This window comes from Mustelus asterias, chromosome 8, assembly GCF_964213995.1.
Source record: "Mustelus asterias chromosome 8, sMusAst1.hap1.1, whole genome shotgun sequence".
Classification (NCBI taxonomy): Eukaryota; Metazoa; Chordata; class Chondrichthyes; order Carcharhiniformes; family Triakidae; genus Mustelus; species Mustelus asterias.
In genome coordinates this window covers 67619634-67644679 of record NC_135808.1, presented here as the reverse complement: position 1 = coordinate 67644679, position 25046 = coordinate 67619634, and the positions used below count along the sequence as shown (strand labels likewise).

Genomic DNA, 25046 nt, shown 5'->3' with positions numbered 1-25046 from the left:
TTGCTTAGTAACAAGGGCAGGACCCTCTTGGAGTGTTTTGGTACATCGAGAGTCAGTGAGTAATTAGTGTGGTCAGTCAGTCAGTTAGTTTTAATATGAAGAGACATGAGCAGGTCCCAATTGAGTTAAGAAAAGGGGGAAGAGTCTCCAATTAAAGAAAGGGATGCGAGGAGCAAACCTTATGTAAAGAAGGCCGTTGGGGCAAAGGTGCACCTTTGGAGCAGTGTTACTCTGTTTGGCATGGCCCAAGATCTGAAAATGTGCTTGTAATTGAAAGCCTGCAGGGTTGCCATCGTCAAAGCTGTCCAGGTGGGAACACCTTTTGGAGAGAATTCCAAAGTGAGATCTTCGAAGGTGTAGATTGGAAACCTTCATGAGAAAGACCGAGTTTCAGTGAGATTGATTTACTCATAGTGTGACTCGTGTCTGGGTGGGTTATTGAGAAATCTTTGGAATCGATTATGGCCACATTTGTCATCTAAGGTGTAGTGTAGTGCGTCTGCCACAGTTTGCTTGTTAATTCACATGTACCTCATACTTACTGACAATGTTAGAGTATAAAATAGATATTGTAAATTGTTTAGTAGTTTTTTTGTTCAAAACCTATGAAATCTTGTGGCTTTACTCACTTAGTAAGTGTCTTGAATCACAAACTTTGTCCACTTTAAACAAAACGTTAATGGTCCCTAACCGGATCTCCCCAATCACCCGGGATCTGGCCAAGGATCCTAACAATCAGTATAAAAACATTCCTCCCTGTACTTTAAAGTATAAGTTGCCGACAAAAAAAGTGAATAGTGTGTAGCTTTTAATTTGTTACAGTAAAAGTATTAAAACGTGAAATCTTGCCACGTTAATCTTACAGCTAGTAACTGGAAGTTCAAATCTCTTTTTAAAAATTATCAGTCTCTATCCAGATTGTAACATACTTCATTGGCTGTAAAGTGTTTTGCGATATCCTGAGGTTATGGAAAGGCACTTTATAAATGCTAGTCTTTCCTTTCACCTCTCCATATTCCATAGCCTTATGGGCAAGAGGGTGGTCTTTGCCACGGTAACATCACTAGCTGCCTCCTGTGCTGTGTGTATAGATGCATTAAGACTCCTGTCCACTATTTCATTATCAAGGGTGCCGTCCTTCGGGTAAGGTGTGAAGCAATTTCCTTACACTGAAGAATCGATGGCTGTCAGCACGGGAGTTCTCGTTAACTGTTGCAAGTTGAAATACCACATCCGCAGGCTCAACTTGCAGCATATCCTGTGTATGAGTGATCCTGCATCATGCAGCGAGGTTGTGCCTCAACCATCTTCATGTGTAAAGTCCATGTGATTCCTACAATCGAGGCAAGCACTTTCCTGCCAGGTGTACTGCATGATTGTCCTCTGAGGAAGTGTGCCCTAGTGTGCCAAATTGGACAACCTTTATCCCAATTTCTCTGGCCATCAACCAAGGTTCAGTGGCTATTTTGCTCCCATTACTTGGCCTCAAATGCTCATTTATTTTGGCGGCCACTGGTTTGTGCCTCCTACAATCTGTGTGAGGACTACAAAAATAACAACATCCCAGGTCACTGGGTTGATAGGAAGACAATGCAGCTTTGACTGACACGCTGTACTGAGACAATGCTGTCCCCCTCATACTTTCTCCCAACCCCCGTCTACTGAATACTAGAGGAATGCCACCTACCCCTCATGATCCTTAATGAGTCACTGCTCCCTGTGCTTGGACAGCCTGCCAGCAAACCTAAAATGCCAAGGTACCCAATGTGTTCTTCCATAAGAATTGTGCACAGTTATACTGGTGCCACAGAATATGGAAAAGAACAAAGACATTCCAAGTTCGGTATGTTTAAGATCAATTAACGGCTGAGGGAGGGCGAGGCTCAGAGAACGGCATTCTCCGTTGGCCTTGGGCGGGATTGTACGAACCTTGGGCAGACGTGCCAGTAAAATTCCGTGTAACTTTTACATTTTTGCTTCAAACGTTTAAAACCTATGGGTCAGGCATATTGAACACCATTTCAACTATTCTAATCTAACTAGGCGATGGCCTAATGGTATTATCGCTAGACTATTAATTCAGAAACTAATGTTCTGGGGACCCGGGTTCGAATCCTGTTACAGCAAATGATGGAATTTGAATTCAATTTTAAAAGAAATCTGGAATTAAGAATCTACTGATGACCACGAAACCATTGTTGATTGTCGGAAAAAACCATCTGGTTCACTAATGACCTTTAGGGAAGGAAATCTGTCATCCTTACCTGGTCTGGTCTACATGTGACTCCAGAGCCATAGCAATGTGTTGATTCTCAACTGCCCTTGGCAACTAGGGATGGGCAATAAATGCTGGCCAGCCAGCGACGCCCATGTCCCACGAATGAATTAAAAAAACATATTCAGAGGACATATTGAAGGAGAGGTAGATAAACAGATAAAGGAAATGGAAGGTTATGAAGATGAGATGAGATTAATTCTGATGGATGGACGCTTGTGTGGAGCAGGAACACTGCACAAACCAGTTGGGCCTTATTGCCTAGTTCCGTGCTTCTAACATTATATAATTCTGCGTAAGTTACCATGGAGACTGTAATGAACATCACATGCTTCTCATCCTGTGTGTAATGTTTAGCTATATACCAACTGAACACTCTCCTTGTGAGGGAGACTCATTAGCACTGAGCAGCTTGACTTACATTCCATTGTTGTCCGCAGCTCCTTTCTCATCCCGGCCCACCATTGAGACCGCCCCCTCTGCATTCTTGTTGACCTCGGTTACGCCGACCTCCATTGTGGTGCTCTGCTCCTTTCTTCGAAGCAGATCGTTGACCTTTGCCCCCATGGCCTTCCCCAGGTTGATGGCACTCTTAAGGTGTTGGCTGTTGATGCCTCCACTGCCCGATCTCCCACCCAACTCAGCAGCAATGGTTGTCGAGGAGCCAGCCAGGGCTCCTTTAGTGGAGGCAGCCCTGCTGTGATGAAGTTTTGGCGTGGGGGCGGTATTAGAATTCTCAAACATGCTTTGGTCAACTGTCCAAACGAAATGGAGAAAAAAAAACACGTAAGTAGTTTCCTTCTTTCACCTGACAATGGGATTAGCGCACCTTTAATGGTAGCTATTGTTAGTGCAGACTCAATGGGCTGAAGGGCCTTTTCTGTGCTTGAATGACTCTGTGATATCTAACCAGAAAACAGCCCTGCCCACAAAACTGGCTGCAGCCTAAGATCAAACTAATCAGCCCGGCAAGATTTCACTATTTGTGCATGTGTGCTACCCTTTTGAGGCGGCTCTTAAAATTAAGCTTCAAGTCTTCCTCACTTATTTAGAATTGGGTTCCTCACGAATGATAAACGAGACACTAACTGTGAGTAAAAGTTATCATCATTTTGTGCCCAATTCAGCAAACGGTGACAAATGCCCCCTCAAGATTGACCCCTCAACCTCAAAAGATACTAGATTTGTACTGGTCCAAATTGAAACTCAAAATCTTCTGCACTGCTTCGATCAATTTTGATCGAATTTCACAAAGAAAATCCTGCCCAACCTAGTGTAAAACCAGGAAAGGCAAGGAGAACAAGATATAGCAAGAAAAAAATTATTAATCAGCAGTAAAAGATTCGTACAAATTCAGTAATAGAATCACAGAATCCCTACAGTGCAGGAGGAGGCCATTTGGCCCATTGAGTCTGCACCGACACCAATCCCACCCAAGCCCTATCCCCATAACTCCACGTATTTACCCTATGCTAGTCCCCTGACACTAAGGGACAATTTAGCACAGCCAATCAACCCAACCCGCACACATCTTTGGACATGATTGACCCCCTCAACCAAGGGAACAGCTGCTTCTCATTCACTTTGTTCATATCCCTCATAAACTTATACATCTCAATCATGTCCCCCCCCCTTAGCCTCCTCTGCTCTAAGGAAAACGATCCAAGCCTATCCAGTCTCTCCTTATAGCTCAAATACTCCATTCCAGGCAACATCCTGGTGAACCTCCTCTGTACCCACTCTCGATGTTTCTTGGGAGGAACACAAAAGATACTAGATTTGCACTGGACCCAAATTGAAACTCAAAGGCTGGAATTTTATGCATGAACGGAATTCTCTGTTGGCCCCAGGCGGGATTTTACGAGCCTCACCCGAGCGAGGTTGTAAAATCCCGGCCAAAATCTTTTGCACTGGTTCGATCAATTTTGAGTGAAATTTCACAAAGAAAATCCTGCCCAACTTTGTGAAAAACCCAGGTCAATATTTGTCAATGGAAAGAGTTTGAGGAGGGAAGAGGGAGGATGAAAAAGAAGTTCTCAGATAATGTACGTGATGGGAGCGAACGGCAGAAGTATCTTACCTTATAAAATAAGAACTCAGACAGCATTAAAGCAAAAAGGAAAGTCAAGGAGAACAAGATATAGCAAAAAAAGAATTATTAATCAGCAGTCAAAAATTTGTATAAATTCAGTAATAGTAGCCCATGGGCCACAAACCCAATTATAATACACTGACATCTCACCCTTCATTTCACAGAAAAAGGCTGAAATTTTAAGAGCAACATAGTTTAAAAATTAGCGTATTAAATAAACGTTCATCAGCATCAAGAGATGCAATATTTAGATATTCACAATTTCCAGACCAGTCCCCACATTCAAAAATATCTGAAACAGACTAGCAATTGCAAAAATGAAACATGCAGAATATTCATGTGCAGATACATATGACATTTTAAAACAGTCATCAACTTGATTAGTATATGTTCTATATATATGGCACAATTATTATCAAGTATCACAAATCCTCTACCCCCTGTTTAAATTCAAAATTAGCTTAATTACATTTTCCATCTATTTTTTCTCTGCCCACACGGCATAGTGTGGCACGACGGCACAGTGGTTAGCACTGCTGCCTCACAGCGCCAGGGACCCAGGCTTAATTCCGGCCTCGAGTGGCAGTCTGTGTGGAGTTTGCACCTTCTTTCCGTGTCTGCGTGGGTTCGGGTGCTCCAGTTTCTTCCCACAGTCCAAAGATGTTTGGGTTGAGTTGGTTGGCCATGGCACAGGGGTTACAGGAATGGGGCAGAGGGGCGAACCTGGATGGGATGCTCTTTGAGTGGGACGATGCAGACCCGATGGGCCGAATGGCCTCTTTTTGCACTGTAGTGATTCTATGATTTATCAGTGTTTTTCAGATGGCCATATCAGAGACAAGCGTGCTTCAACACTTTGTGTCAATCTTTCTCTTGCTGCCTTGTAATTGTTTAATGAGAGAAATACCTGCTGAAGCAAGGTAAACTTCCTTCCTTTCCTTCCCTGTTACCCAAATTTGCTGCTTCACCAGCAACATTAGTGCTAAAAACAAAATCAATTGCGGTGTCTTTTTACTTTAGTAAGCGTTGCTATTCCCTCAGGGTCAGGAGAGTTTTTTTTAATCTTTAAGACTGTTTGCGATTCTGGATTGGGAATCGGATGGGCACTTGAAGGAAATGAATCTGCAGGGCTCCAGGGATAGAGTGGCAGTGGAGGTAATGGAATTGGCGACTGAATTGCTCCACAGAGGACCAAATTCCCTCCTTCTGCACTATGTTGACTTCATGACAGGTAGCTGTCTCCAGCAGCAGTGGCGGCCATTTTGCATGCCAACACCCGAACTGGAAGCTCCCAAACACCGGTAGGAACATCATCAGGAACCTGACAACACTTAAAGAAATGAATCTGACCCTCGGAAATTTGCCTGGGGCGTGCGGCAGGCCAGTCAGACTAATGCAAAAACTGTCTCACCACATTTCCATCCACACAGGCCCTAGAGAGGAATGTCCCAGCCTATTTGTTTACAGAATGCACACAGATATCGCATCCTGCGAAGGAACAGAATTTTTTTCTCTCCCGAGAAGCTCTTCATCTCAGACTTAAACTAAAGTGACGTGCTCGATTACGTTGTTTGATTACTCCTTGCGAGTGGCTTCCAGATTCCTGGTATTGCACTCTTCAGCAATAACCATTCATGAATAAACTAGTTGAGCTTGTTACAAATACTGCCTGGTTTCCTGATATTATCGGTCTCTCGAAGTGACAAGAGACATAATGTAGTCTCATATAATTCCCAGCAGCAAGTTTCCAACAATGGGCAGTAATGGGATGATGTGGAGATGCCGGCATTGAACTGGGGTAAACACAGTAAGAGTTTTAACAACACCAGGTTAAAGTCCAACAGGTTTATTTGGTAGCAAATGCCATTAGCTCCGAAAGCTAATGGTATTTGCTACCAAATAAACCTGTTGGACTTTAACCTGGTGTTGTTAAAACTCTTACAGTAATGGGATGCCATTGCCCATGTACTATTTAACACACAAGGTTAGTTATCGGATTGTAGACGGTGCACTCCAGCTTTAATCCAAGCTCTTTCTTATAAACCTTGCGGTCGAGTCAGAAAGAAAAATCTATCAGGAGCAAACCTCAATCAAACTTACTAACAGTTTTTCCCGATTAGATTCAAACAAGTTCCTTCCTCAGAGCTTTAAAGGCAAGACCTTCTTAAATCCAACAAGTTTAATTTGTGGATCTCTTGGCTCCCTTCCAGTGGATCAATCATATTATGATCACTATCCCCACGAGTTCTCTTCGTGCCAACTTGCCAACTATAGTTTGCTATGCAGAACTATCGAGCACTTTGTTGGGTTGAAGAGATGTTGCTTTGGAAATTAATTAGCCCTTCCTCATTACGGCATGGTGGCACAGTGCCAGGGATCCAGGTTCGATTCTGGCCTCGGGTCACTGTCTGCATGGCGTTTACATTCTCCCTGTATCTTCGTGGGTTTCCTTCGGGTGCTCCAGTTTCCTCCCACAGTCCAAAGATGCGCAGGTTAGGTGGATTGGCCTTGCTAAATTGTCCCTCGTGTCCCAGGATATGCAGGTTAAGGGGATTACTGGGATAAATATGTAGGGTTACGGGGATGGGACATGGGTGGGAGAGTCAGTGCAGATTTGATGGGCTCAATGGCCTCTTTCTGCACTGTCAGAGATTCTATGATTAAGTCATGTCACGTGTACTCTGCCCAAACAGCAGGTCTTTGACTCATTGTCTGCTGATGCTTCATCCTGAGCTGTTTTCTTGGCAGTTTTTGTCAGTAACTGCTTTGTCATTGCCTTCCACACTCAGGGGAAGGGTGAATAGGGAGCTCCCAAGTCAGCTGGAATGGGAATTGAACCCACGCTTTTGGTGTTATTCTGAACCACATGACAGCCAACAGAACTAACCTCTCCCCCCTTCCCCCTACCTGTTACCAAAGTGCAAGATGAAAGCTCTCGTTATTACTACATTTTCATATAGAATTCATAACACTGGAACAGTCCATTTGAACCAACTATGAGAACCAAAGGAAAGATCAAGGATAGGTTAACTGGTCAATGCAATTCACCTGTAACAGACGTGGAAAGAACTCCAATTTATCGTCCTTCCAATCAGGTTTCTATCTCTGTACCTTTGCCCCAGTCTGCCCCTCCCTCAATATATCTACTGCTGAGAACCTCATTTCATGCCTTCATTACCTTGGGTGGACGGTGGCACAGTGGTTAGCACTGTTGCCTCACAGCGTCAGGGACCTGGGTTCAATTCCTCGGGTCATTGTCTGTGTCGAGTTTGCACGTTCTCCCCGTGTCTGCGCGGGTACTCCAGTTTCCTCCCACAGTCCAAAGATGTGCGGGTTAGGTTGATTGGCCGTGCTGAATTGACCCTAGTGTCAGAGGATTCGCAGGGTAAATATGTGGGGTTACGGGAATAGGGCCTGGTCAGTGCAGACTCGATGGGCCGAATGGCCTCCTTCTGCACTGGAGGGATTCTCTGATTATCCCTAGATATTTGTGGCTGGTCTACTACACTTACCCTTCCATGAACTTGAGGTCATGCAAAACTCTGCTGCCTGTCTCCTGTTCGCTCATTACCGAGACGCTTGCTGGCTGCCAGTTGAACAACACCTTCGTTTTATCATTTCATCCTTGCTTTCAAATCACCTTGTGGCATTGCCCCTCCCTACCTCTGTAATCTGCTCGAGTCCTGCAACTCCCTGAGGTATTCGCTGCTTTAATTCTGGCCTCTTACGCACCCTCAATTTTAATCGCTCATCGTTGACCTTAAGCTGTGGAATTCTCTCCCTAAACCTTTCCACCTCTCTTTCTTCTTTTAAGATGCTTCTTAACACCTCTCTCTTTGAGTAAGGTTTTGATTATCTACCCTAATATCTTTTTATGTGTCTCGTTGTCAAATGTTGGTTGAGAACGGTCCTGTGAAGCACCTTGGGATGTTCTATTACCTTAAGGGTGTTACCTAAATATAAGTTGCTGTTTTTATTGTTCTTGTTCAACAATAAATTCAAAATGTTCATTTTCTGTCTTTATTTTGTCACCGTGCCTTTTACTATGCATTCAGATATCAGTCTTGTCTCTTCAGTTATTCACTAGCCTCTTAGTTCCCCTATTCACCATCCCTAACATTTCATCTGTCTGTATTATGGATGTCATTGTGTTTTGTGTGCTATTATTTCTCCGCGCTACCTCATTAGTTCAATGTGCATCTTAAGCATCTCATTAGATCATATCAGTGTTCACCATAAGCTTAACCCAGAGTCACAGAGGATGTAAAATAAATATTTAGAATGAAGAATTTTGTGTCAGCAGAAATACATCAAAGTCACAGTTTAATGTGTGCTCGACAATTCCTGCATATTACAGAGCTACAATGATCTAATTCAGGATTTTGCGAACCTTTCCAGCCATGGAACCCTTCTGAGCTCCCAAGAGTAATGGTGAATCCCTAAGGAACATTGTTTTCGTGCAATAGGTACAAGCATGCAAAACTCTACTATATAGAGGTCTTTTCTATTTTTTTATATGCATACATTTAATATAATTTAAAAGTTCTCTTCATGCTGCCTGGTTTGGAGTGTCGGTCTTATGAGGAAAGGTTGAGGGAGCTGGGGCTGTTCTCTCTGGAGCGGAGGAGATTGAGGGGAGACTTAATAGAGGTTTATAAAATGATGAAGGGGATAGATCGAGTGAACGTTCAAAGACTATTTCCTCGGGTGGATGGAGCTATTACAAGGGGGCATAACTATAGGGTTCATGGTGGGAGATATAGGAAGGATATCAGAGGTAGGTTCTTTACGCAGAGAGTGGTTGGGGTGTGGAATGGACTGCCTGCAGTGATAGTGGAGTCAGACACTTTAGGATCATTTAAGCGGTTATTGGATAGGCACATGGAGCACACCAGGATGGTAGGGAGTGGGATAGCTTGATCTTGGTTTCAGATGAAGGTCGGCACAACATCGTGGGCCGAAGGGCCTGTTCTGTGCTGTACTGTTCTATGTTCTATATAAAAAAATATCTAATTCTTACATGTTTGTCATTGTTAATGGGAGGAATGCTACTCCTTTAGTTCAATTGGTTAATGCTGCTGGAAAGCTGGATTCTCATATCAGACAATTCCCTGTCTTTCTCTCACACGCACAGGCACTCACCTCTCCCTCTCACATACACACATCCACCTCTCTCACACATACACACATCCATCTTCCTCTCACACACACACACCTCTCACACATACACACACCTCTCTCTCTCACACACACCTCTCTCTCTCACACACACACCTCTCTCTCTCACACACACACCTCTCTCTCACACACACACACCTCTCTCTCACACACACACCTCTCTCTCACACACACACCTCTCTCTCTCACACACACCTCTCTCTCTCACACACACACCTCTCTCTCTCACACACACACCTCTCTCTCACACACACACCTCTCTCTCACACACACACCTCTCTCTCACACACACACCTCACACACATACACACACACAGTCATGCACTCACCTCACTCATACACACCTTTACCTCTCTCTCTCTCACACACACACACACACTCTCTCTCTCACACGCACACACACACACATGCTTACCTCTCTCTCTCACACACACTGACTCATCTCTCTCTCTTACAAACACACAAACAAAACACATCCTCAACTCTCTCTCACTTGCCAGTGATCCCTTTTCACCCTGCGCCCCAACCCTTCCCCCATCTCCCCCTTTCACTCCAACTCCGAGGCCCATTTTCCCCCATTCCTACTCAGAGGCCCATCTTCCCCATTCCTACTCGGAGGTCCACTTCCTGCCCACTCTCCCCGTCATTCCACTCTCACCCCCATGTGTTTAATCCTAAATACATCAAACTGACCATCACCCTTGAATGGGAAATTTAGCTGCTTGGTGAGGTCAGAAATCCTGTGGTTTTCCGCTTTTGAACAATTTCCAAGCTCCCCATCGGGGAATTGAACCCTGGTCTCCTGTGTGATAGGCAGGGATACTAACCATTCTACTACAGAGGGACCCTATGGTCATGTATTGAATTGTCCCAGTATTAACTGCGTTTGTTGTACTTTTATGCCACAGAACAGCAGGAATACTTTTCTCCACTCATATTTAACAGAAGAATTTGATAGTTTTGAGGTTATATTGGGCGTGGGGTGGAGATGCAGAGTACTGGGTTAATAGTTATATTAATGAGACCACGGTGATATTAATAATGTAACTGTGACATTAGGGCCAGAATTTTACTGGCACGCCCGGGGCAGGCAAGGCTCGCAAAACGGAATTCTCCATTGGCTTTAGGCGGGATTTTACGAGCCTTGCCCGAGTGAGGTTGTAAAATACCAGCCAAGATGTCTGTGAGGCTCTGGGAGAATTAGATGCCGAACAATTTTTGTCCTGAATACCATGTGCTCATTCTGATCTCTTGTCAATATTGTAAATACGGTAAAGCTATACTGTCTCTCTCAGGTCAGTTGAAAACCTCACCAAAACTGTTGCGATTGTAATAAGTGATAAGAAAAGGACCTTCCTGCCATACCATATAGAACATAGAACATAGAACATTACAGCGCAGAACAGGCCCTTCGGCCCACGATGTTGCACCGACCAGTTAAAAAAAAAAAACTGTGACCCTCCAACCTAAACCAATTTCTTTTCGTCCATGAACCTATCTACGGATCTCTTAAACGCCCCCAAACTAGGCGCATTTACTACTGATGCTGGCAGGGCATTCCAATCCCTCACCACCCTCTGGGTAAAGAACCTACCCCTGACATCGGTTCTATAACTACCCCCCCTCAATTTAAAGCCATGCCCCCTCGTGCTGGATTTCTCCATCAGAGGAAAAAGGCTATCACTATCCACCCTATCTAAACCTCTAATCATCTTATATGTTTCAATAAGATCCCCTCTTAGCCGCCGCCTTTCCAGCGAAAACAATCCCAAATCCCTCAGCCTCTCCTCATAGGATCTCCCCTCCATACCAGGCAACATCCTGGTAAACCTCCTCTGCACCCTCTCCAAAATGGAATGGTTGAGGGGAGTAGCATTGGTGTCTTTCAATGGAACCTAGATAGGACCATGCAGGAGAAAAGAATGACAGAGTGAGTTGAGGTTGGGAGGAGAATCATGTGTCCTGGGAAGGGATCACAGAATCCCTACAGTGCTGAAGGAGGCCATTCGGCCTATCGAGTCTGCACTGACTCTCTGACAGAGCATCTTACTAGGCCCACCCCTTGCCCGATATGCGTAACCCCATATATTTATCCCACTAATCCCCTTAACCTATACATCTTGGGACATTAAGAGGCAATTTAACATGGCCAATCCATCTAACCTGCACATCTTTGGACTGTGGGAGGAAACCGGAGCACCCGGAGGAAAAACATGCAGACTCGGGGAGAACGTACAAACTCCAAACAGACAGTAACCCAAGGCCGGAATTGAACCCAGGTCCCTGTGAGGCAGCAGTGCTAACCACTGGGCCGCTGTGCCAGAATGTTATATTGAAGAAATAATGTGCAACATTATAATCAAATGTTGATCTTGGGCATGACCCTGTGATCTCTGTATTGGATTGGAGGAAAGTGGAATCAAATGAAGCAGCCCAACCCCACTGAGGTTATCATTGCTGCAAGAACAGTTTTCTCTTTGGGAATGGGGAGGAGTTAGGTTTGTACATCATTACTCACAGTTAGGAAGTTAGTCTTAAAAACCCTAGACAGATGTACACCTCCTGAACACAGTACAAGATTTTAAACGTTGCATTTTAATGTGATTTTTAGCCAGAAATCTTAAAGGGACTGCATTTTTGTAAAAACAATGCTTGGGAGAAAAAATACAAAAAACAGCCAGGAGTACAAAAGTAGGTTTATTAAGCAGAAAGCAGATTGAGGACAGCAACACGATAAGTGCACTTACAATACCACGAGAATATTGTCAGAGAGAGCCAAGTATACAGAGTCAAAGTAGGAAGAGAGCAATAAGCTCTTGCTGCATTAGTTAGAAAGATTCCAAAGCAAATATCACAGCGATAGTTAGCGCAGGGTTTGATCAATAGAATCAGTTTTTGCCTCAAGTTAGATTTTCACCGTTAGTGTGGACATACAGCGCAAGGATCACAATCATCAACTTTCAGTCACTCTTGGGAACAAAGGAATCATACCAGGGTTGAAGGGGTTAAACTGTTGAGGGCAGGTTGCATGAATGTGACATGTATTCCCGTGAGATTAGAAGAATGAGAGATGAATGAATCATTGTATTTAAAGTTATAAGGGGGTTCGACAATGTAAGTCTGCATCCTCTAGTGGGTGATTTCAGATAAAGAGGATAATTAAAGCTAGGCCACACAGGAGTGAAATCAGAAAGCTTTCTTTGATAAAAATGGAAGGTTAGAATGTTAAAGAACAAAGAACAATACAGCACAGGAACAGGCCCTTTGCCCCACCGAGCCTGCTCCGATACACGGTTTCCATCGCTCTGTTCGCCTCCCGTTCGTGTGTTTATTAAGATACTCCTTAAACGTTGCTATTGTGCCTCTTCCACCACCTCCCCGGGCAGGTACCAACACCCATCCCACCCACCCCACCCCCAACCCCGGAAAGAGGAGTGGAAGTTTGGAGCTCATAGGCTGTGGGAAATTGGAATTTTCGAGCATGAGTTCCACATTATTTGTTGGATAAGGACATCAAAGAGGAGGAACACACCCCAGTCTCAGTCTAATTCATTGACCTGCTCCTGTTCCGGCATTCCTCTCAGTTAAATAATCAACAGTCACCACTTCTGGGGGTGGAGGGGGCGGGGTGCTGACTCAGGAATCAACTCTGAGCAAGAGTTAGGACTTCAGGAATTGGATTGTGTGAAGAATAAAATAATTCGGGCACTGAAAGGTTCTCTGCATTTGAGTTCAACGACTGACAATGGGCTCAGAAGCGAACATTTCTGATCAATGGGGAGGTAGGCGTCATTATGGAAAATGTCACGATGGAAAACCCAAATATGGGTTCCAAAAAGGCACCTTCACTGTCAAGGGTGACAGTATCAAAGAACAACCCCAGACGCACTTTTAAAACACTGTGGAACTTTTCTTGCAGAAGAGTTAACAATAACTATGGTCGTATAATTCTTGCTTTGCTAGGCCTGTCAAGCATACATTGAATAAGAAAGATTTGTTCAAATATCGTTAATAATAATTATAAGGAATGATATCCCTCGTGAAATATTCCCATGATTAAATGCAACAAAGTATTCCTCAGGCCCATTTTGAACAACTCTATTAAGTTTCTGTAATGACGGGATGGAACTGAGCCACATAAAGAAGGAAGGTTGTCTTACCATGTGACTACTGGAAAGTGTGGACATCAGGCAAGGGCAGGTTAAGGTTTGTACTGGGGCCCACAACCATACTCAGCACCTAGGTTCTTGATATAGACTTGATACTTGAGCAATGCAGCTATTGAATTGGGGCAGCACTGCTGCCTCACAGCACCAGGGACTGGGTTCAATTCCAGCCTTGGCTGACTGTCTGTGTGGAGTTTGCATATTCTCCCTGTGTCTGCATGGGTTTCTTCCAGATGCTTCGGTTTCCTCCCACAGTCCAAAGATGTGCAGGTTAGGTTGATTGGCCATGCTAAAATTCCCCCTTAGTGTCAGGGGGATTAATGGGGTAAATAAGTGTGGTGATGGGGATGGGGCCTGGGTGGGATTGTGGTCGGTGCAAGCTCAATGGGTCGAATGGCCTCCTTCTGCACTGTAGGATTCTATGATATAAATCACTACCTTCAGAACCGAGACAGAGATGCTACAAGGAAAGTGATCTGTATTGTAAGGTCATACATGATGAAGGAAACAGCCTGACATGCTGTAAATTCAAGGTTAAAAGATGAAAAGGAACAATTTTCCTTTCCAGGCCTCCACAATGTGCCTGAAGGGGGCATTTTTCCATTTTGGGGGCGTTGCTCCAGAATTAGGAACAGCAACAAAAATAAAATGGTGCGCCTCTGAGGTTTGTGGCTACGGTCCTGGCAACCGGTGGAAGGCCTCAAAGCTCCGAGTTCATCCCGGGGAAGTGGGACAGACAGGAGTTGGGAAGGAGGGGGCTGAAAGAGGATTATTTCAATGGCAATTTGAGCCCATCTTTTCTCAGGGTGATCAAGCGACCCCTGCAAACCCTTCATTCTGTGGAGGGTTCTGGTGCAAGGCTCACCTCCATTTGGGCGGCCATCTGTAATGTTGGAAGAAAGTGAGTCGGCAGGTTTGGAACATCACTGTCAACACTCAGCGACTTTGTTTTCTGGCAGCAAAGCTTCCTACAGGTGTAGGCCCCGTGGTGTAAGGACAGAGATTGTGGATTTTTGGGTTTTAAGGGATATAACAGATACAGGAATAGTCTAGGGAAAGTGGAATTGAGGCGGAAGATAAACCATGCAGGCCCAGTGGTGTAAGATTGAGGAGGCATTGGAAATGCTGGGGCGATCTGGTGGAGGCAGAGGCCTGAGAGAATGGACTTCCGTCCTCATGTCCCCTTTCATAAGAATCCTTCAGTGCAGGAGGCGGCCATTCGGCCCATCGAGTCCGCACCGACCACAATCCCACCCAGATCCTATCTCCATAACCCCATGTATTTACCCTAGATAGTCCCCCTGACACTAAGGGGCAATTTAGCATGGCCAATCCACCTAACCTCCACATCTTTGATCTGTGGGAGGAAATGGGAGCACCTGGAGGAAACCCACGCAGACACTGGGAGAATGTGCAAGCTCCACACAGACAGTGACCCAAGCCAGGAATCGAACCCAGGTCCCTGGCATTGTGAGGCAGCAGTGCTAACCACTGTGCCACCTGCCGCCCTTTGATGTACCTGGGAACTGAGCACTCTGGTGGAATGGATAGAAAAGTTGTACCTCAAAACTTCATGCCACCGAGTCTCTGCTTGATGCACTGATTCCTGGGATTGGGAACGTTGTCCTATGAGATGTGATTGAGTAGACTAGGCCTATATTATCCAGAATTTAGGAGAATGTGAGATGATCTAATTGAAGTATTTAAAATTCTTAAAGGAATTGAAGGGTCACTGTTGGGAGGGCGATTTCCCCTGGCTGGGGAAATCTAGAACTAGGGCTCACAGTTTCAGAATGAGTGGTTGGCCACTTAGCACAGAGATGAGGATAAATTTCTGCACTGAAAGGGTCATGAAACATTTGAATTTGCTCTCCGGGAGCGCTGTAGATGTTCAGTCGCAGAGTATTTTCAGGACAAAGATTATGGATTTTTGGGTATTAAGGGATTCAAGAGATACGGGGATAGTCCAAGGAAAGTGGAGTTAAAGTGGAAGATAAACCGCGATCTTAGCGAACGGTGAAGTGGACATGAAGGGCTGAATGACCTTCTCTTGATCCTATTCCTTATGGTCTAATGTTTTGATGGAAAAAATGATCCTCAGATTTCCTGTATACTTCAGCTACACAGACCGTACCTCACTTGCAATCTGCAACCTGTTTTTCTCATTGTTGATGTGGAGATGCCGGCGTTGGACTGGGACCTGAAGAAGGAGCTTGGGGCTCCGAAAGCTTGTGTGGCTTTTGCTACCAAATAAACCTGTTGGACTTTAACCTGGTGGTTGTTAAATTTCTTACTGTGTTTCTCATTGTTCACATAGAGCTTGGTCTATGACATAGCTTTTCTCCCTAGTCCTGTCCTGTGTCCAATATCCCCTCTGACCCCAGGCCCTGACCCTCCTACTGGCACATTTTGACTTGTTAAAGGTGCAATTTAAATATAATCTATTGTTTGAAAACAAAAAGGGCTGAATTTTCCCATCTCGCCCGCCACGGGAACCGTAGCGGGCAGGACACGGACCATACAAGGGCCCATTGACCTCGGGAGGGATTTTCCATTCTTGGGGTGAGCGTAGCTGGAAAATCCGCCCCAAGAAGTCCCAAAAAAAGGCAATCAAACTGCTGATGATTGAAATCCTTGTCCTGAACATAAAGATTAGAAAAAACATTTTCGGTCACATCATGTAAGATCTCCTCACGTCTGGCCCAAAATATACTTTGCTTTCCTAAGGACCCCAACCCCCTCCCTCCCACGAGACTCATGGTCTTATGGTCTTTATCGTTGATCTGCAAAGATGCAGATAGATTCATAAACAGGGCCAATTCTCATAACAGCTCGAGAGTGCTGGTGTAATCACGTACGAAAGGGATGCCACTAGGAAATGAAAAAGCAGGGAAGCCTCGGTACTGGTTTTAAGACAGAGCTATGAAACAGGTGGTTATGTTGAATGCACCGCACTTGCCTACACTTAGACAGTAGCAGCTGCTGCTTGATTACCGATGCAGCGAGAGTCAACTAAAGAGCTGCATCTAAACGATTTCCATTAGTTTCCAAGTGCCTAGCTTCATAATCATCGCACCTCAGCCGATGTGCATTGTAAGCGACAGGCTGATTTATTTCAGAACTTGCTTCCATTTGATAATCGGCCAGTTCAGGGGAATATTGCAGAGACGATCGATGGGAAAGAGTAAAGCCTGCCCTCGCTCCCATGTGGTTTAACACAGGCCCACGTTGACCTCCAATCAGTAACAGGTAAGAAAGCAAAAGATATTTCTGGATGACTCAATGACCACACAGAAGCTTCTGTTCTCTGTCAGTACAAAAAATACTATATTTTTCATCACAAAATACTTTCTTATTTATATACAGAAAGTGGAAGAGAGCTGGGTATGGGCATGCATATAAGCCTTGGACATTCCTGCTAATTCTGGGATGCACGACTGTGTAATACTCTTTAATTGATTGGAAAACGGGGTTGCGATTGGGGGGGATGGGGGGGGGGGGTGCGTCTGGGGAAAGTACACTCTCCACATTCACAGTTCCAGCTACGGTATTGGCATAAATGACAATGAAACCGAGCTCGGTGCTACATACAGAACAAGGAGCAGATACAATTCTCTCAACTCTTATTGCCCCTGAGTGCCCCTTGCAACTTTCAACATACTTGTGGATTTTAAAGGAAGTTCTGCAGCCGGGCTGTCAGCTCCTTTTTAACAATATTTAAACAACCGTGGAGAGCCACAGATTATCTCTCAGCGCTCAACAATCTTGGTAACAATTTGGCCACATTTTCCCACAGACCGCAAAAAAAGGGTGTGAAGATGCTTTGACACTCTACATTTCCTTCACCTCTGGCACTTGGAGGATAACCTATTATACCTCACCATCAAATGTGACACTCTTTACTCTGCTGAGGGTTCCAGCCACAACTCCCTGGGTAAAGGGCAATGGAAGGCGATCCACCAGGCCTGAACCAATATGAAGATGCTTAATGTCTCCTCTGCTGCCGCCTACTCAACCTTGTCCATTTTTTCTATTGAACCTCTGCAATCAAGGGGCGCCTTCAGCTTTTAGAGCTCAAGCTCCCTCTTTCACCAAAAAAACTCCATGGGGGTGATCTTACCAAAATAATTCTCAGTCCAGGATGGGCGGGAAAACAGGAGAGTTTCTCACCCGTTTGTTGGGCAAGTTCAAATTCAGAATCTTGTGCACTTAGTGCATGAAAAAACGGGCTAAACCATTCCTCGCCTGGCGGGAAAGGGGCAGGGCTTAAATCACCAGCCAGCCTCCTGTAGCAGCAAAGGGCACCATTGCACATGTGCAGACCTCTGTGGCTGCACAAGCGCAATGGCAACCAGCAGAGGTCTGAGAGAGAGAGAGACCTGAGAGATCTGTCAGGCCTCTGCTGCTGCGGACGGCCTCGACTCAGCCCCCCTGCCCCAGCTATTGCAGGGGCCCATGGACAACTGTGAGCTCCACACCCCAGAAATATCATCCACTGCCCCCCCCCCCAGACAAATCGCCCTCCCCTCCTCCCTCCCTGATCGCTTGCAGAATGGCAGTGCCCCCCCCCCCCTCTTCCCCATTGATCGCCTGCAAAGTAGCAGTGGGGTCCCCCTTCCCTTCCCCACCAATCGCAACTGCAGAATGGCTGCAAGGCCGCCCATCCATTCCCCACTGAGCGCAACTTCAGAGTGGAAGCCTCTGGCCCCCAGTAGGTCCCCCCACCAGAAGGACCTTCCCCTTTGGCCCCGCCCCCTTGGTACTGCCCGGTGGGCAGTGCCAAGGTGCCCAGTGGGCAGTGCCAGGGTGCCAGGCTGGCACTGCCTAAGGGGCATTCTCCCCTTGCCCCCAACCCCCAGTGGTCCTGATTGGCCTCCGGTTCTACCGGGAAGATCATCAAGACTGCTTCTCATTCACGGAGACCAGCTGTTTTCCTCACCAGCCAGAATCACTCCCGGTGAAGCTACAAAGGCAAGAGTAAGGGCAGAAGGGTTTTGTTAGTTTACTCAGGGCAACCGAAGGGCCTGTACCTGTGCTGTACTTTTCTTTGTCTTTGTACTTTGAGCTCAGATGATAACATCTCGGGCTCACTAATTCCATTTAAATGAGCTTCTGCCTATATTTCAATAACTTATTGAGTCTCGCGCCGGAAATGGGCACGAGGCTGAACTCGCCGGATATCCGGGGTTCCGATAAGTTCGCGAGAGGTGAGAAATTGGGCGGGCACCTAATTTCACGGCTCTGGCGCGATCTTACCAGCTCGCCCTGCCCATCGGCCAGCGGGGCACGATGGTAAGATCGCCCTCCCATACCTTTCCTTTCCTGACTTGTTTAGAATGCCAATTAAGAATTAGGACAGATCACAATTTGAAGCAGTATGTTTCTCAGCACAGAATGGTCTTATTTGCCACAGTTTTCACCTCAGAAATAAATGGTGAAGCATGACTCAGGGATGAAGGTAAATTTGAATGGTAAGTTTTAATTCCTGCTTTGCAGAAGAGTTTTGATTTGTATATATTTTAAATAAAATCTATTTCCCCAGGCAGCTCTCAGGCTGGCCTTGATTCCAGGATTCAAAGCGATGGGCCCAGTCACTGGAGTGGTCTGTCAGTCAGGGATGCCCAACTAGAGGGTCTCCATTTTGAGTGGAAAACTGATTACTTAAATCTCTCACAATTTATTTTATGTAAAACGGTGCCAATTTCAGACTTTCTGTTTTGGAGAGATTAGAGGACCGGGACGGCATGGTTGCCAGTGGTTAGCACTGCTGCCTCATAGCACCTGGGACCCGGGTTTGATTCCCGGCTTGAATTACTGCCTGTGCAGAGTATGCACGTTCTCCCCGTGTCTGTGTGGGTTTCCTCCTGGTATTGGGTGAGGCAATGGCCTGGTGGTATTATCGCTAGACTATTAATCCAGAAACTCAGCCAATTTTCTGGGGACCCGGGTTCGAGTCCCACCACGGCAGATGATGGAATTTGAATTCAATAAAAAAATGTCTGGAATTAAGAATCTACTGATGACCATGAAACCTTTGTCGATTGTCAGAAAAACCCATCTCACTAATGTCCTTTAGGTAAGGAAATCTGTCATCCTTACCTGGTCTGGCCTACATGTTGACTCCAGAGCCAAAGCAAAGTGGTTGTCTCTCAACAGCCCTCCAAGGGCAAGTCGGCAATAAATGCTGCCCAGCCAGCAATGCACATGTCCCATGAATAAAAAAAAGGAAGTTGTGATTATAGTAGAGAAGGTGATGAAGGGGAATTGAATAGAGGTGTTCAAATTTATTTGATTTGATTTATGTAGGGTTTAAATGGAATAAATAAGGAGAAACTGTCCATACTGATGGGAGGAGGATCAATGAACAGTGGACACAGATCCAGGATAATTGACAGAAAAACCGGAAGGGGGGTGGGGGTTGCAATGAGATGATTTTTTTTTAATGCAGTGCCACCATTTTCTAGATCATAACCAACTCTCATTCAATATATTGTATATGGAATGTTCTCCTTCATTGGCAGAGGTATAGAATATAAAAGTAAGGATGTAATGTTGGAATTGTATGAAACACTGATGAGGGCGTAACTGGAGCATTGTGTGCATTCTGGTCATCGTATTACAGGAAGGATATAACTGCTCTGAAGAGAGTGCAGGAGAGGTTCACAAGAATGTTGCCAGGTCTAGAAAAGTGTAACTATGGGGAGAGGTTGGGATTATTTTCCTTGGAACAAAGAAGGCTGAGGGGTGATTTGAGAGAGGTGTACAAAATTATGAGGGGAAGAGATAGAGTGGACAGGATGAAATTGTTTCCCTTGACAGAGAATTCTAGAACCAAGGGACATAGATTCAAGATGAATGGCAGTAAATGGAGAGGGAACATGAGGAAGACCTTTTTTTATTGAGAGGGTGGTGGGTTTCTGGAACTCATTGCCTGAATTGGTGGTGGAGGCAGAGACCCTAAACTCTCTTAAAAAGTACCTGGATCTGTACCTTAAATGCTCTAAGCTACAGGGCTATGGGCCGGGTGCAGGAAGATGGGATTGGAAAGAGCACCTGGGTGTCCTTGGGCTGGCATGGACCCCCAAGATGGGCCAAATGGCCTTCCTCCATGTTGGTAACTTTTCTATAGTTATAATATGGCTGCTGAACTCAGCCCTGCCTACCAAGGTGGCCACAGAAAGTCACATGACAGACTGATGAGGAATCAGCAAGGATCAGCTGTGCAGCCTTATCAGACCATATAAGCAGAGTGCTGAGTCCTGCTAATGTAGGAAGCCTTAGGGTGAAAGCTAGTGGACATGTGACTGTGAAAATGCACCACATGCTTTGTGAACAATGAACTAGATTGAGGATTTGAATAAGGACTGGATGAAAACCACCTTGGTAACTGGAACCTTTTCTGCTTTCACGATTAAGGAATTAACTATGTGCCTTCACATGGGTTAATTAATAAATTCTTTATTAATTGGACTTAAGACTTCTGGGTATCCATGTTGTGCTGCGGAACCCTGCCTATAGCATTGCCTGACCCATTGCAACATCACAACAGTCATCTTAACAAAAATGTGTGTACAGATATGGGGAAAGAGTAGGCCAATACAACTAAGTTGACAATTCTTTCGAATTAGTGGGAACAAGCATGAATGACCTCTTTCTGTGCTGTAAGATTCTGAGCTTTGAGTCCCCCTGTGACTTACCTTTCCCATGACAATGAATGCCCATAGTCATATTATAGTGTCAACGACATCAGTTGTTGCTAGCATCAGGGAGTGGTGGAGGGACAGGCTAGTGAAGTTAAAAGCATTTCTCACATATAAACACTCAAAGCTATTGTTTCAATCTTATATTGTCTTAAAGAGCAACGTCTTGATGAAAAACTACTTGGCAAGACCTTCATTTGTTTTGAGCGTAATAGAGTCAAAGGGTTTGTAATTCATTTTCAGCACAGTGACACCCGAGATATGTCACTGTCCACACCTGCAGTTTTAAATAGAGTTTTGGCCAAATATTTTTCAAAAAGTCTTTTCAATATATCCCTTTGCCTTAGAGCTCCCACAAGGTAAACAGCTTGCGTTTGATGTTTTCCTCTCCCCTTGTTTTATCAAAAAACAATAAAGCAGAGCTGTCTTTTTTTTTAAGGGAAGTGCTTTGGTAAACCTTTTGCTAATTATTGGCCAACACGGGGTCTTCCTGTACAAGGTGCATCACTGCGTGGAGCCTCGCTGTGAGCCAAGAGGATGCACAGCCCCTTCCACAAGGAGCAGATGCCCTTTAAACAATATGGGGGACGATCAAAAAGAAATCTCAAATGAAACACTGCTGTTATAAACCACACAAAAAAAACCCTGGCAGCTCTTTGCAGTGGTTGAAGAAACCAAGCTGAAAGTCCAATTTGTACAGGACCCACTACCGAGCCACTGGACTGAGCTAATGAGGCTGGCATTTCACAGGCAACCTTCATTTAATCTCCTCTGCGGCACTAGGCCTAGTGAGGCTAATAAACCTTTCACTTTACATCCAGCATTATTCATAATCCATTTTAAATGCCACATAGATGGTGCTGGTTTAAAGAGTGTGTTCGTAAGGAGAAACTGCGGCATATACATATATAAAAAAGCAAACACAAAGTAAACTTTGCTTCTGGCAAACCACATTTTTAAAAAAAGAATCAACATAGTGGATAAAATATTAGAATAAAAAATACCAGTTCATATTCTACATTGACTATATGTACATCGGTTATCCACAACAGAGATTATTATTCGATTTATAGTTGCTTCTCCTGCAGCTTGACCAGGGCAGACAGAATGGGAATGTGCTAGCACGCAGCCATTTGATGCTCACAATATGAAGCAAATTTAATGCACTCCAATTATTCACAAAGCCAATGCTTACCGACCTGTACGGCTCCCAAATCACCCTAATTAATCACAGGATTTTAAGGGGAAAAAACAAATAATTTTCAAGTGACTAATTCCAAACAGAAGAATCTAAAGTGAACAAAGAGGAGGCACAATGGATGGATATGAAGTGAATCACAGTTCCGAGGTCAGACTTAATGGCTGGAATTTTACCGTCCCGCCTGCCATGGGAATTGGAGCGGGCAAGGGCTGGAACATGGAAAGGTCTGTTGACCTCGGGCGGGATCTTAGGGTTTCGGGATGAGCGTGGCCGTAAAATCCCACCCAATGTGTCCAATGTTCCAGTACTGAAGGGAAATAAAATCAATTATCCCATGAACATTTTAATGTGTAACGTATAGTATCTGTCAAATGTAGGCCACCGACTGCACCTGATAGTGAATCTATACAATAGCACAAAAATCAGTACGTCATGACTCAAATTAGCAGCACTCTCGCCTCAAGTCAGAAGATTCCACATTCGACCTCACGACCTGATCATAAAAAAACAATCAAGGCTGACACTCCAGAGTGGTGCTGAGGGAGTGCTATGCCTGTTGGAGGTGCTGACCTTCAGATGAAACATTAACCAGCACCCTATCTGCCCCCCCCCCCCCAGGTTGATACAAAAGATCGCATGGCATATTTCTAAGAAGAACATAAGAACATAAGAAATAGGAGCAGGAGTAGGCCATCTAGCCCCTCGAGCCTGCCCCGCCATTCAATAAGATCATGGCTGGTCTGAAGTGGATCAGTTCCACTTACCCGCCTGATCCCTATAACCCCTAATTCCCTTACCGATCAGGAATCCATCTATCCGTGATTTAAACATATTCAACGAGGTAGCCTCCACCACTTCAGTGGGCAGAGAATTCCAGAGATTCACCACCCTCTGAGAGAAGAAGTTCCTCCTCAACTCTGTCCTAAACCGACCCCCCTTTATTTTGAGGCTGTGCCCTCTAGTTCTAGTTTCCTTTCTAAGTGGAAAGAATCTCTCCATCTCTTCCGTATCCAGCCCCTTCATTATCTTATAGGTCTCTATAAGATCCCCCCTCAGCCTTCTAAATTCCAACGAATACAAACCCAATCTGCTCAGTCTCTCCTCATAATCAACACCCCTCATCTCTGGTATCAACCTGGTGAACCTTCTCTGCACTCCCTCCAAGGCCAATATATCCTTCCACAAATAAGGGAACCAATACTGCACACAGTATTCCAGCTGCGGCCTCACCAATGCCCTGTACAGATGCAGCAAGACATCTCTGCTTTTATATTCTATCCCCCTTGCGATATAGGCCAACATCCCATTTGCCTTCTTGATCACCTGTTGCACCTGCAGACTGGGTTTTTGCGTCTCATGCACAAGGACCCCCAGGTCCCTCTGCACAGCAGCATGTTGTAATTTCTTTCCATTTAGATAATAATCCAATTTGCTATTATTTCTTCCAAAGTGAATAACCTCGCATTTGTTAACGTTATACTCCATCTGCCAGATCCTCGCCCACTCATTCAGCCTGTCCAAATCTCTCTGCAGACCTTCTACGCCCTCCGCACGATTCACTTTTCCACTTATCTTTGTGTCGTCTGCAAACTTTGTTACCCTACACTCAGTCCCCTCCTCCAGATCGTCTATATAAATGGTAAATAGTTGAGGCCCCTGTACCGATCCCTGCGGCACGCCACTAGTTACCATCTGCCAAGCAGAAAAGCACCCATTTATTCCGACTCTCTGCTTCCTGTCGGATAGCCAATCCCCAATCCACGCTAACACCCTACCCCCAACTCCGTGTGACCCAATCTTCTTCAGCAACCTTTTGTGAGGCACCTTATCAAACGCCTTTTGGAAATCCAAAAACACCGCATCTACCGGTTCCCCTCCGTCAACCGCACTAGTCACATCTTCATAAAAATCCAACAAGTTCGTCAAGCACGACTTTCCCCTCAGGAATAGGGAAGTTATCACTGATACCCTGGCCTAAATTTCCCCCTCAATCAACAACACAAAAATAGATTATCTGATTATATCTCTTTGCTGTTTGTGATTGCTGTGTTCCTTACATTACAACAATAACTACACTTCAAAAGTATTTAATTGGATTTGAGATGTCTGGTGATCATGAAAGGCATGAAATAAATGCAAGATTTTCTTTTTAATGAATATATTCAACTATTTACTGTTCACTGCTCTGATTCTCATACAGACCATAAGAAATAGGAACAGGAATAGGCCATTCGGCCCCTCCAGCCTGCTCCATCACTCAATAGGATCATGGCTGATCTGACATTCTTCATGTCCACTTTCCTGCCCTTTCCCCGTAACCCTCGATTCCCTTACTGATCAAGAATCTATCTATCTCAGCCTTAAATATTCACAAGAACTCCTCCCCCAAAGCTCTCTGTGGCAAGAAGTGTCAAAGACTCTCAACCCTCAGGGA

General features: G+C 45.0%; 1 protein-coding gene across 4 annotated transcripts in view; it reads right to left on the bottom strand.

Annotated features, from left to right (window-relative positions):
- nos1apa (nitric oxide synthase 1 (neuronal) adaptor protein a) overlaps nucleotides 1-25046 on the bottom strand; it is a 394570-nt gene that overhangs the window by 10150 nt on the left and 359374 nt on the right. For 3 of the 4 annotated variants that reach the window (XM_078218123.1, XM_078218124.1, XM_078218126.1), the window contains one exon: nucleotides 2697-3030. The exons of the other annotated variant lie outside the window; for it this stretch is intronic. In XM_078218123.1, the coding sequence (XP_078074249.1) occupies nucleotides 2697-3030 (334 nt within the window). The remainder of the gene's footprint in view (nucleotides 1-2696; nucleotides 3031-25046) is intronic. 4 annotated transcript variants of the gene reach the window in all.